Here is a 14,616-nt window from a genome sequence, read left to right as displayed (position 1 = left end):
CTGCCGTACACGTTTATCTGTAAAAACCCAAAAAGAAGCGCGTGTTAAACTCGATTCCCGGGTCTGCGATGTCGGCGTGCTCCGACAGCCACAGGAAATTAGATTAGCGCTCGCCAGACGCTAACATTCCTGTACACAAGTATAGCGCCTGTAAAGGAGGCTGGCCTCTGACTGGAAAGCAACACTAGCAACTCCAGGCGGGAGGTATAGGAGGTCTTCACACCATCCAATGTCCCAAGGCACGACCTCTTGTATTTGGCCGTACACGATTCTGATTAAACTATTTTGTTGCTTGTTTGTCCTGGTGTGTGACGCGCGTATGTCTGTCTCGCCCTCCCTGGGCCGATGCGTTCGCGGTCTTCTGCGGTTTAGCTGTTCACAGGGAAGTCTTTACATGTTTTAAAGTATTTGGATGTCTTTAAATTGACTTGCGTATTGAAAGGCTTCTCACGCGCGCCAGACGCCAACATTCCTCTACACAAGTATAGCGCCTGGGTAGGAGGATAACTGAAAAGCAGCCTTAACTCCAGGCCAGACTTGGACAACTAGATAATTCTAGTTTTTTAATTCATTGAATTAGAGCAAAATGCGGCTAATTCTAATTCTAATCTAATTTATGAATTGCCTGTGTGCTCTAATTCTAGTTCTAATCTAATTCGGATTTTTCCAAAACTGCTACTTTGTCCAACGGCATTTTTAGTCACTCAGTTGAAACACAGAATTTCAATTAAAACTTTTTGGTTGGTACGACTTGTGTGTAATTTTTACAGTCTAAAAAGCATAAAAAGGCTTAAAAATTAGCACACACATATTTACCATTCACATTCTTATAAGAATACTTTGCGATTAAATTAAATTGGTTGTAAAAACTAAATGTGATTCTAGTTCAAATTCTAGTTGAAATATGTTTTTTTGGGAATTCGATAATTCTAATTCTAATATAATTTGAAAAACTCAAAACAATCTAATTCTAATTCTAATCTAATTTAGAAAAACTAAAATGCTCTAATTTTAATTCTAATCTAATTTTAAAAAACTAAAATAAATCTATTTGTCCAAGTCTGCTCCAGGCGGGAGGGCGGTCTTTATACCACCCAACGTCTCACGGCACGACTCCTCGTATTTGGTCGTACACGATTCTGATTAAACTTGTTTGTTGTCTGTTTGTCCTGATGTGTGACGCGCGTATGTCTGTCTCACCCCCCCCCTGGGACCGATGTTTACAGTCTACCGCGCTTTGGCTGTTCACATGGTTGCAACAGAGTCCTTAAGTAATTGTAAATTAGTTGGATGTCTTTGAATTGATTTGCGTATTAAAAAGTCTTAAAAACCCTACTTTTTAATCTTTGCATTTATTTTGTGTGTGGCTTGAGGTATTTGTCCAGAAAGTGCGGTAGTACAACAATTTTTTTCATTAATTTTTTTCAATCCTTAACTTTCAAATTCCAAGCTAAATTTCCTTTACGTTTGTCCAACCGAAAACGAACCTATGAAAACGCTTAAGGATCGCTATCTGTATGTACCACTTGTCCAGCACTATTTTCATTCACAAATTTTTGTCGTACAGCTGACTGTGTGCGGCATCCTCAGCGACAAGGAGGGACTTACCCTAATCCACAACCAGCTGTGTGCCATCCTGAGCTGCGAGCGAGACAGGCAAGAGGTCTTCTCCCTCATCATCAGCTTTTGCAAGCACAACGGCGAGGACCTGGCCGGCCTGGTGCCGCGCAAGAACAGGTACGCGGTTCTGAAGGTCGGTGGTTCGAATCCCGCCGAATGCCGTGTATCTTTTTTTGGCAATTCTGACCGAAATTTAGCTTGAACATTAACTTTTTAAATAGATAGAAATCGCTCGGTTAACCGTTAAGAGGTCAGCTTGGTATCTGCTGCCGAAACGTCGGTTTATACTTCGCTTACACCAGAAGAGCGAATTCTATCTATTAATATGTTGCATGGTGGAGCTAACTCATTGAGTTTTTCAGTTGGGTGCCTTCGGTGTACCTGTTAGAAATGTTAAGTAGTTTTATAAATTAGTTTTAGACAATTTATTATCATTTTTCATCGTTCTTGGCCTTTTTTCATAGACACTAAACGGCTGTGAACCCTAAGTGTTAATGGAATCTTTCGTTACTTTTGTTTTATATTTCGCCATTTAGGGTGCACCCAGGCCAAGTATTTTTTGTGTGGTTCGAGTCGAAATACAAATAATGAAGCGATTTCTTTAATTTGACGGCTGCCTGTACGTTTACGAGTTTCGGTTCTCAAATGTAGATTAAACAAGATCAAATGGATTATAGGTATATCGCCCCTACATATGTGAAACGTTATGCTAGTTAGTAGTTATACAATGGTAAGACTAAGGTAAAAATAGAACGTGATGGTATCCCAGTGTATTACGATGGCCAAGTTATGTGCTTGCAGCATGTTACCAAACTTGGTACATAATGCCTATACGAGCAGATGGCATTTCTGCTCAGTGCAATCAGGTCTACACCGCCCGCTTACTCCAAGCGCAAATACGAAAACGGCCACACGCGGGCGGGAGTTATCAGTCGGTGCCAATCAGTTTTGCCCACAGCCGACGCGCCAATCGGAACCCCATGCCAGACGGTTAACCACAGCTAGACGCAAACAGTCTTCTGCTGCTATAATTAATTCTGCATACACGACCACTTCGTAAAGCGCCAGCCTCCGTTTTTATAAAAACGCGTTTTCGTGTTTTTTTCTCCGGCATTTGTTATTTACTTTGAATGGTTTCAAGCCGGGTTAAAGTCTTCTAACTTCTGCATGTAAACCGAGCAGCAGCTCTTGTTCTATTAGATGATCGCATATGGCTTGATACACGAATTTCATCAAATATATTATGCAATGCATGTATTTTGCTTAGCAGTGTAAAAAAGATATAACATTTAATGGAAAGATACCGTTTTCAAGTAACGCATACGGTGATTTATGCATTTCGTTGATGACGTCTTCTCTATAAAATCTAATTTAAGAAAAAGAGCCAGTTTCTCACTGGCATTAAGATGGATATTTCGCCCGGCGTTCATGGAATTATTTAAGGGGCTTACTATTGTCAAATTAAATAGTTTGCATTTTGTTTTATATTTATGACATTATCCGTTATTGTGTGGCCAGCATAACCGCAGATATCTACTGTTCGGTGTGAAGGCCGCGGAGGAAAGATTTTAACCAAGCTTAAAGCCTGGCAAATTTGTCGGATTCGGCTGCCGCCAACCTTAAAATTTGCACATAAACAGCATAGAAAAATTAAAGCGTTGCACATCAGACGGCCACGTTAGTTGTTTTACTTGTTTTGAATTGTGTTAATAAGAATTTATTTTCGTTGGCTAAATCCGAGTCCCATGTAAGTGTCACTTTAACCTGTCTTTTCAGAACCAAGGTTTGTGTAACTTTTGGTAAATTAATATGAAGAAACTCATTGTCCCTTATTCAATTTTCGCCCTTTTTTCGTAACCATCTTTTTATTTGCAATAACTCTACCGTTACGCGACCTTTTACATTGTAAATAAATGGCACATTCCTTAAAAGGGGGTCCACGAAAATTTAAAACGAAAATTTCGTAATGTTCCAGAAGAAATTTGCGTGACCGACGAGGGCTGTCACTAGCTGTCGTTCCCGGCTCTATCTTGGCAAGCAAGCTCGCGTTTTGGCGGCTTTTGCTCGGTAAAGTCAACAGAACACTGTCAGATCGCTCGTTTGATTGACGGCGCCATATCTTGTTTTGTCTGGACACGGCCCAGAACGCGATTGTACGCATCTCGAAAGTAAACTGTGTGGTTTCAATTACGCCGCGTGCTTTTACTTAAAATTTCCTGGAATTCCGACACAAATATAGATTGCCTTTATGCATTTGTGGATTTAGCACCCCTGAAAGTTCGACAATTAGGGATTTCGAAACCGTTTTGTCGAATCTTAATGGCTAATAAAAATAGACACCTGCTTTATGCAGTGTGCTATATAAGTTTGACGTCGGTGCAAAGCAAAACACAACAGAAATATTTTTGCACGCAATTAAATCCTACGCGTTAAATACGACAACACTTTTTTTTGCTCAATTTTTAAAATGCACGCTTTTACGTTTTTTTCATAAAGTTTTCCCAAAAATGTCGGCGCTGCTATACTGTTGATCTGCAAAAGTGGTTTAACAAAAACAAACACTGTTCGGTAGCCTATTCAATCAGGCTGAAAATAACTGATCTCAGAGGTGTGCTTTGGCCTGCTTTCAAATCTTCACAGCTAACCCCGTGTTAATACCCTTTGCGTAAACACCCCAAGAGACAACTGAGTGAAGTCTGAAAACCCACACTGAACTGCTTTCCCTATACAAGGCCGAGGCTGTGTGTTGCTTTTGCAGCTGTGCAATCCTCCTAATGCTGTTGTTTTTACTCTGACAGAATCCTCGTTGATAAGTTCGGCTTGGAGCTGCCAAAAAGCGAGGTAAGAGAATCCGCCTGACCCCATGATGTTGGTCTTGTAAGTATGCGGGATGTGAAAGGGTGAACCATCCCTACTCTATGACAGATTGTGATTCGTTTCATGGGTTGGATGTGTGATTTTTTCACACACCAGTAGTATTTCGCTATTTTTTTCTTTTAATCTTCCTATGAATCTGTATGTGTGGTGTAGGACTGTTTAGAATTCGGTATAATCTACACGCGATAAAACACCAAAATATATCTTATAATTGTTAAACCGTTTCTACATTTAAAAAAATTGCTAGTTACTATGGGTGTTGCTCAAATCTGTAAATGTACACTGTAAGTGAAGTTGAAACTGAAAGAAAAAAAATGGAAACCTTGCTCATAACAGTTAGTAGATGGAAAGAGCAAGATAGTTTTCACACAACTTTGCCCATTTTCTGAACATAAATGACTGAACAATTGTAATTATTTCAAGCAACTTTCACATTCGATTGTGGCTACTACTGTAGATTATTGTTGAAAATCGTGTACGATAACGAGAAATTTGTTCGCTTACCCCCACAATTCCTCTTTCGTACCACTGGGGCTACCCGAACCCCAGTTTATGTGCCCCTGGTCTTGAAGGATTTCCAACGATATTTTCCCGTACGTTGACAAAGCAGTTTGTAAAAAAATATTTACTGTAAAAAACAACCTAAAAAAAGCGTAACGAAAAAAATCGCATCGGTGGATTCGAGATTTATTTTTGAAGTCTTTGAACAAAACTAAAACCGCGTTTCCCGAAAGGTCGCTCGTAAACTGTGTTCTTGCTTTATTCCCTTTTGTCCCGGTCCCAGCCTTTCAAGTCCAAGACCGTGAAACCCTTCACACCGAACAGGGGGTTGTGCTGTCCCCCCCAAAAAAAAACGAATCCGCATCCACGCGCAAAAATGTATGTCGTGCGGTCACAGGCAGAAACAACAAGCTCGGGAACACCACCCTTTGTTTGGTGTTCCTTCTCACGCATACGCCGCTCGTCAATTGGCCGTGAATTCGTCGCCCACTGATCCAAACAAGTGTAAAAAATCGATTAGTAGCGTGCGGTATGATGGAACGGGTGCTGTGCTGTTTTGGGATATTTTATCGCCTTCGTGTTCACCCCCTAGCTAAGACCTTTACTTGCTGAATAAACGTGTAACACTTGGGTCTCTTTAGAACAGTGCTCTCGATTATTTTTTACCAAAATGAATGTTTTTCTAACACCTTTGGTTATAAGGCAGTTTTTCTCCACCCATTGGTCGCGACTCAAAATTTGGTCAATCATTTCTTAGTCGGATGTTAAATCATTGTAAAACTGAATGTTGGTGCTTTATTGTTTCGGCACACTTTATTGCCTTCACGTTGAACCCCCAGCAAAGACCTTTACTCGCTGAATAAACGTATAACACTTTGGGCTCTTTAGAAGAGTCCTTCGTGATATTTTTTCTGCCAAAAAATGATATTTTTTAACACCGTTCGTTTGATTAAGGCAGTTCTTCTCAAACCATAGTTCGCGACTCTAAATTTTGTCGCAACTTAAGAATTTGGCTGGGTTGCCGAATCTAATAGCTTTATATAGTTAGTTCTAGAAAGATTGATTGTTAGCAAGATTTCTGCAAAGTTTCTTTGCACAACCAACACGAAGACCTGACCAATATTCGCCAAATTCGAACTTATTTGTCTATTTTGTTATGTTTGTTCGCTTTTAAAAGCGTCCAGTGAAAATAAGTTGGTCACCAATGCTTTGCTGTTCTACGTAAACGTTTAATTGGGTCGCCGCGAAAAAAGGGGAAGAAGAAAGGAATAAAAAATCTCGCTTTCCGGGTGAATTAATTTCTTTAAAAGCCAATCGGTTCTAATTTTTAAACCGACGTTATAAAACTGTTTACAACTGCGATTTTAAGATCATTTCCAAAGAGAAGCAGAAGATCTTCCACAATCTGCTGCTTGATTACTGGAACACTGCCAGGGAACGATTGGAGGCCATGCACAAGGAACTGAGGTCGACAGAGTACAGGAACAGGTGATTGGTGTTTTAGGAAGTGTATCTATTCGATCCGTGGTTTCAAGTCTTTTGTTCTAGCAACGCCCTTTTTAGTTTTCAGAAACTTATGCCAATTCCAAACATGTGTTTGGACTCCAGCCGTAACATCGAGATAAGAACAACCTTAATGTCGAAATAAACCTCAATGTCGGAATAAGATCAAAATTGGACCAATTCAGACCAAGGTCAGAATCAGGCCTATACAACACTTTACCTAACCCCAAACCCCACTCATAAGTACAACACTAACTCCCCTAATAATTTAAACCATAACCCATTTTCTAACCTAATTTATTACCCACCCATAACCCAAAACAGGCCCAAAACAGCGGCGCACTAATGGCGCCATTTAAATTAGGACTCCCAAACGTCTAGAACGGCCAAATGCCAGACCCCCACTAGAACGGCCAATGCCAGACCCATGGCCCCCAACTGCCTACAGTTTCTGGAGTTATTTTGGCCATAAACCAGAGTTAATTAAAATCTTAATAAACTTTGCAAAAAAGCTGCCACTCTGGACCGATTTTTCCCAATTTTTTCAGTATATGGCAAGATGATTATGCTGAAATATGTGCTTTGGCAATTGACTGAAATCAAGCGCAATGGTGTGACTTCACAAGTCTTCAGGCATTTTTTGTCGTTTATTTTACCCAGACTGCGCCCGCGTAAAATTCGTAGTTGAGCATGAAACAAAATCGTCATACTTTTTTAAATCTCTGTAGAGCAAAGGAAACAAAACAGGCAGATTTGAGCTTTGTTTGAGGCATGTATATAACCAGCCGGACTTCACATTTTATCGAGTGGTTGTTTGGCATCCGTTAAACACAATCGAGTTGAACGTTTTGAAGCGGACCTTGGGATTATGCAAAGCAAAATGCGTGCTTTTTGTCGATTCGACTTTTGCCCTATCGCGAAAAAAAACGCGCCTAATCCCGCCCGGAGCTATTAGAAGCGGAAGCCATTTGCCCGCTATCTCGCTGTTTTATCTGCGCCCGACCACAGGAATTGATTTATCAGCCACGCCAAAACAAGGCAAGGTCTTGTAGCAATATATCAAGACTCGGGTGCGGCGACAAAGACCTTTTTTGTCGGCGTTGGCATGTTAAGTTGCCCGGGTATTGACTTTCCTCACGACAAAGGAGAATTTACTGGTCGTGCGGCGGAAACTTGGTCGCCTGTGCTCAATAATAATTGGTTTTATGTCATATTTTGCTATATATGTAGGCAGTGTGCTTACTGTGTAGCTTGTTTATTTCGCTACACCTAGTCAATTTTTTCGACATATATGGTTGTGTTCACCAAGTTTCGCCAAGCATTTCCAATTAATCGCACTCGATTAATTTTGCTCTTTGCCACAAAATCTTATTTACGTTTGTTTGTGTAGCTGTTTAAAAATAACGTCTGTTGTATGCGAGTAGGCCTACACACACATTGCACACATTGATAACATATGTGTAAACATACCACCGCATACACATACATACACACACACACTTCCAAACACTTATAATCACACCAGCATTAACGCATTAGAAAACACATGCATACAAACACAGAATCACTGACATTCACATATATAGACACACAAACACACCAACATACACATCACTAAATATACAATTCCTCACACACTCACACGCAGACACTCACACTAAAAGATTAAGGAAAAAAGCACATCGAGCACCCCAAAACATACAAGCACATATAGTCATACACTTATGAGCAGATACACAGAAAAAAAAGTGAATATAACCACAACCTTTGACTTTTCAGGCAAATCTTGCAGAACAAAGGCGAGCTGCACGAGGAGCGGAGTAGGGTATTCACCGAGAAGCAGAACGCCTACGAGAAGATGCTCTCCAACTGCAACTCGCTTGCCGTAAGTTGTCCTGTTTGCCTGCAGTTTTCGATTCATCAGGGTGCTATTGAACTAATGGATAACTGAAAGACTATGTGCTATCTGTTTTTCCTCTGATTTTAACTTTGTTCGTGACAAAAACATCCGTTTAGCAAACTAAAACTATCGTTACTCGTTGTAAAAATTAGGCTTTTGTGTTGTATTTTCACTTTTCTATGGTTTGGACTTTTTTGTCGCATTACTTTTAAGTTAGGATGGTTGTGTTTCATATTTAAATTTTTGTTATTTTTTTATGAATATTTTTCAATTCCCAAGACATCTTGAACTTAAACCATTTTCTGGCCGAGCAGTACTGCAATTATAAACGTTTTTTTCCCCGACTGTTTTTGTTTTTCATTAAATATATTGTCATCGAGGTCCTATGTACTACGCAGTAATTTCACAAGTGCGACTTGCCGGTGTCCTGGAGAAAAAAGTAATTTCAAAATTTACTTTGATAAATTAATGGCCTTTGACACCTCGACTGGCAATTTTTCACCCCCTTGGAGTGTTTGCCAGGCAAATATTATTGGTGTTGGCACTTGGCATGGGGTATTCCGTGGCCGCCTGGTATAATATACATGCCAAAGGGTGAACTCGAAGACCCTTTCAATGATTTTCCTTGTTGGTTTTAGTTGCGTTATGCATCTTGCTAGAAAAAATTGTTATCAATGTGGGCTTAACCTGGTCTTTTATATTGGTCGTCTATACTCTATATATCGTTTACTGTTAATTTTCTGCTGTAGTAGGCTATATTTTGATATGCCTTTGAAAACATTTTATAGTCCATTAAACAAAGTCCTCAAAACACTGCACATAACAGTATATTGCTTAAAGCATTGGAAAAACTAACTATTGCAACAAATTACAAAATGTTTTATAATTGTATTCTCTAGCTTTAATTGGATTCTCTAAATTACGTTTGTATAACTAATGTTATAAGCAACGACTGCCGCTCTTGCCATTGTTTGGATGGTCGCAACAATTCATGTCGCATAACTAGATACGTTGTTTAGTTGTTTATTTTTCGTTTTTCATTTTTCAACTTATCAGTCTTGGATTTAGATTTTGCTGATTCTGATGCCAATTCTGTTTTGAATTCAAACTAGCGTCATATAAAAATAATAGAAAACTCAAAATTTGTTTTGTTTTTTTCTTATAGGATCTTCTTGATGTTGAAGTCCCGGATTTGCCTGAGTCAGGTTTGATTTCTATTCATTTTTTATATTTATTCCCAAGTGAACTGTGAATATGTTTTTTTAATTAAACCCTGAAAACACTTTTAAGTTGGGCCTAAGCTATTATGTCTGTCGGTAGCACGTATCCTAGCACGTAAAAATTAATCAAATTATGGTACTATTAATCAAATTACTATTTAAAAATCAAATTATGATTAAATAAAATATGGTATCTCAATAAAATTATTTAAATTATAGTACTCTAGCGATTTTAAGTTTGAAGATGTTAAACGTGCATTTTTAAATGGTTCATTTTTTTTTCAGAGCAATTTTTAACAAATTAAAAAGCAGGAAATACATATTTTTTGTCTTTTTTTTTTTTTTTTTTTGTATGTAAAAATGAGGAAAACGCAAAACAAATTAGAGCAAATTGATTACGAAAACATCTTTTAATCCATTCACGCTCCATCTAAAGTGTTTTTTACTTGTATTTATGTTTGAAAAAACCTATAACCTGTAAAGTACAGCTCTTTAGGCGTTTCGCGCAGTACATTGGAAGCGCTCGCTAACTCGCTCGCTGATTGGTTACAGATCTGGGCGTGTCCGATCACGTGTCGTCAGTGAACATCTGCGATCCGGCCAATCACAGCATCGAGCTTGTGGGTGAGCAGTCGATCTGGGAAGACGAGGACCAGAAGTCGTTCTACACCAACCTGCTCGATCTGAAAGCTATTGTGCCCGCTGTGAGCTGTTTGTTGTTTTTTTTTCAGGCTTAACTGTTTTTGTTTTTGCTCCCAACCCTTTATTTTTCTTTTTCTCAAACTTTTTTCTTGGTGCTAATTTTTTTTTTCTTGCTCTTAAACTTTTTTTTATTCCTCCAAACATTTTTCTTTGACCCAAACTTTTGTTTTCTTGCTTCCAAACTTATTTTTTCGTTCTCCCAAAATTATTTTTTCTTACGGCCAAACTTTTTTGTCTTACTGCTAAACTCTTTTTTCTTGGAATCAAACCTTTTTCTTGGTCTCCAATTTTTTTCCCCAAACTTTTTCTATCTTTTGGGGAGCGGGAGCGGGTTGTTTCTAACCGACTTTCCCTGCTCAAAAGTACTAAAATATATTTAAAAAAACTTACAAGTTGAACCTTGTTAAAATTGGCCAAGAGAGATTACCTCATTATAGGCGACACTTAGCTTGTGGCAATATCGAGATAAACTATATTATTTATCCCTTGGAGGTCTTTTGTAAATCCTCATCCCGATTTTCTCCTCATCGCCAGATTCTCTACAAGGACACAGGAGGCAAGCAGAAGAGTGATCAAGGATACTCCCGACGTCCGAGACCCGACTCGCAATCCGGGAACGTCAAACCGATCGGGCCCAAGATCAAAGGAAAAGGGTAAATGTGGGGTTAAGGGACCATTCCGACCCTCTAGGACAGCCTTTCTTAACCATGGGTAAATTTACCCCAGGGGTAAATTTTCTCATTTTAGGGGTTAAATCAAAATATCCACATCAGTTGACGGGACTCATTTTCCTTGTTTATCTACTATACTTTACCAAAAATTGAACAACTCGTTGCCAAAAAGCAAGGGCAGCCATCGCATTGAATATAACTAATGTAATTTGTTACCTTAGTTTTTAAATAAATGAGCACCATTTTATATATTAGGGGTAAATCTAATATTCATCTTTTTTAAAAGGGTAAAACATACAAAAAAGGTTAAGAACCCCTCTAGGTCAGTGGTTAAACCTTTTGTAGAACCCCTACTGCCTTAAGTTTTCGGTCAGTGTCAAGTAAGGAAAAACACCACTTCAAAAAAAGCTCGAACACAAGGGTTCTTGTCATATTATTGCAGATTTTGTTTTACTCACCGTGATTTGATTAGGTTTGGCACCCGAACTTTTTGGATTACGGAACCGTTTCGAACCTCAAGGTCTAGGTCTAGGACGTTTATTTTTAAACTGTGTGCCTCGAGAGGTTCTCAATTGTATTGCTGGGCATTTTGTAATTTGAAAATAAACTAATCATCTTGGATGCCGGTCCGAAACAATATGCAAAACACTATGAAGCATAACTGCCAGGTTTCATTTTCCAATGCCATTTAAAAGCTCACGAATGAAAGATATTTTGGAAAATACTCTAAAACCGCAAAATTAGAAGATACAGCAATATATTGCGTCAATTGTTTTGAGCATTTAATCATAAAACTCACTTTCTTTTCTCATGCGTCATTTGTCGATATACATTTTTTCCTTTGTGCCGCCAACTTTTTTCGCTCCAGTAGTGTGTCCACGTGAAAAAATTCGCGGAGCACGGATTTAGACACCCGAGATTGATATTGGATTTACTTATTGCCTTGCAGTAAGGAGCAGCAAGGGTCATTGTTGAGCTATAGTTGTGATGTTTTGTAGAAAGTGTGGCGGGAATTTTGATTTTAATTAGCAAGCTGAAAGAGCCGGAGAACCGTTGTTCTGGGACTTTATCTGGTTGGCATAAATCGGAAATAACATTCCAAAACCAAAAAGCTGCACAACTTTATTTTTTTACATTTTTATGATCCGACCAGTTTTTCTGTTTTTATTTTATACCTTATTTTTTGTTTTTTTTTATTGACGAGCTTTAGATTGGCTTGCCGTCAACTATACAATGCACATTCCGAATGATTGGTACTTACATAAGTGTCTGGTTGGCATTATGAGATCTTTGTTGTTTTTTAACGGGAAAATAATCTTCAAGGTAAATAAAATTGATTGCAACCCAGGCGTTAAATCTCTCTTTTGTGCTTTCTTACCCCATAATCACCCCCTTTGTTCCTGAAATCCCTACTTTGAATCAATCACTTTCTCATTCACTGATCTAAGTGAACTTTTTGTTCCAATCCTTGCCTTAAATCTGCCCCTTTTTGTAATCCAAATGTTAAACATTCCACTTTTAAATACCGTGAACCGAAATCACTTTAATTTGTTGTCCTAAAACAGAAATAAATTTCCCTTGTTTCCATCTGTAAATAATAAAGCCTTAATTCTTTTCCATGTTTTTATCCTATTTCAAATTTTTTGTCCCTTTTTCGGCCCCAAAGCTTAAAAAACCATCATGGTAATGATTGCACCGCTATATTTTATATTTTATAGATTTGATGATGGATGGGGTCAGGCTTGGACAACTAGATAATGCTAGGTTTATAATTTAATAAATTAGAGCAAAATCTAATTTCTAAGTTGGTTGTGTTCTTTAATTCTTGTTCTAACCAAATTTGGATTTTACCAGAAGTGCTCGGAACTCCATGTAGGTCATTTTTAGGTTTTAAAAAAGCATAGGCTATGCTAAAATATATTAAAATCAGCACACAAATATTTACTATTCATATTTTTAAGATAATAAATTGCAATTTGAATTAAATTGTATTTAAATAATTCAGAATGTAATTCTAGTTCAAATTCTAATTCAAATTCTGTTTTTCAAGAATTGTGTAATTCTAATTCTAATCTAATTTGAGAAAACTAAATTGATGTAATTTTAATTCTGATGTATATTAGAAAAACTGAAGCATTCTCATTTTAAATCTCATCTAATTTTAAAAGGCTAGTATAAATCTAGCGTGCACTATACGGTATACACATATCTGTAATGTAGCTTGATAATTAATTGCAAAGCCACAAAGGTCGAGTAGATCGTCCACATCTTAATTAAGACGTTTTGACACATAAACTGAAGATGATGCAAGTTCGTATCGAAACGTCTTAATCAAGATGATGTCAATCTACTCGACCATTTTGGCTTAGCAATTCATTATCAAAATTAATTTAGTGTTCCAAGTCTGGATGGGGTCTTCTAATTTTACAAGGCAGCGAAATGGATCCTCCAAATGAAAACGCTTAAGATTCAAGATCCATTTTTTGGTGCATCTTTGCAAACATTGAAAAAACGAGAAAAAAATAACACAAGGACTCAGGACAGCGAAAGGACCTTACAGTTATCGAGTCGAGCTGCCAACTAAAAATTAATAGATTTAGTGGCAATATTAAACGTAACAATAATTGGAAATAAAAAGGCGTAAATAGACAATACACATTTTAACGATTTAAAATAAATTTAAAAAAACGACTGAACAGTGGAAAAACTAGCAAGACGTTCAAGAACAAATCTTCCGCCTTGTTTTCAGCGAAGAAATCATAGTCTACTTCCGTAATTACATTAGAAATTTATAAGTTTTCACCACGAGTAAAAAAGTAATTCTACCGTGATATTTTAAATTATATTGTTTTTAAGATACATGGGGTCCTCTTTTTTACAAGGCAGCAAAATGGATCCTCCAGTAAAAGCGTTTAAGAACAAATCTGCTCCTTGTTTTCAGCGAGCTAGCGGCGGAAGAGATGGACGAGGACCTCACCGATCTTGAGATCGCCGATCTCGACCAGGATGCTCTGGTGGCGGTCCAGGAGGCTGCGGAGGCGAGGGAGGTTGCCACTCCTCTTGATCCTTCTAAGGAAGATGCTGCAGAGTCGGAGGAGGAAGGTGAAAAGGAGGAACTCAGCCACGAAGATGGTGAGCCTGTTTATTGTAAATGTCTTCCTGGTGGCCGACTTCTTCTGCTGCTGCTGGACTCAACCCCTGCTCTGGAATTCACTACACGATACCATGTAAAGCCACGCCTGTTAAATGTGGTCAGTTTGATTAATTAGACCAGTGTATCCCAAGCTGTGTGCCGCAGCGTTTGATTATACGCTGTTATTTGTTGTATCAGGGAAAGCGATTGTGCCTCAAAGCTATACATATTCGTTGAATTGGGCCTGAGCTTTTTAACTCGTTTTTGTCTATGTACCACTATTTTCTGTTTGAACCGATAGTTGTTTGACAGGTAACAAAATAGATGTACGTATGATCTTTTAATCAACATGATGATGTTTAGAGCTGATGACCAAAATTAACCCTTGATTAAAAAATCCTGTTACACCCTTAGTTGAGATAAATAATCCAATTCATTAAACAGTTGTTCAAGACATCCTTATTTAGAAAACAATTGTTCAATACATCC

At 38.2% G+C, this 14,616-nt stretch overlaps 1 protein-coding gene across 1 annotated transcript in view; it reads left to right on the top strand.

Moving 5' to 3' along the window:
• The window catches only part of LOC146146913 (regulator of nonsense transcripts 2-like), a 90,803-nt gene that overhangs the window by 57,892 nt on the left and 18,295 nt on the right, over positions 1-14,616 (top strand). The window contains exons 7-14 of the mRNA XM_083388577.1: positions 1,568-1,737; positions 4,419-4,461; positions 6,368-6,486; positions 8,281-8,386; positions 9,567-9,606; positions 10,174-10,325; positions 10,858-10,976; positions 13,936-14,126. Of these exons, the coding sequence (XP_083244703.1) occupies positions 1,568-1,737; positions 4,419-4,461; positions 6,368-6,486; positions 8,281-8,386; positions 9,567-9,606; positions 10,174-10,325; positions 10,858-10,976; positions 13,936-14,126 (940 nt within the window). The remainder of the gene's footprint in view (positions 1-1,567; positions 1,738-4,418; positions 4,462-6,367; positions 6,487-8,280; positions 8,387-9,566; positions 9,607-10,173; positions 10,326-10,857; positions 10,977-13,935; positions 14,127-14,616) is intronic.

The sequence above is a fragment of the Ascidiella aspersa genome, chromosome 4 (assembly GCF_963924565.1).
Source record: "Ascidiella aspersa chromosome 4, kaAscAspe10.2, whole genome shotgun sequence".
NCBI lineage: Eukaryota > Metazoa > Chordata > Ascidiacea > Phlebobranchia > Ascidiidae > Ascidiella > Ascidiella aspersa.
Note: the sequence above shows the minus strand (reverse complement) of the source record. Positions and strands in the feature narration are given on the sequence as shown.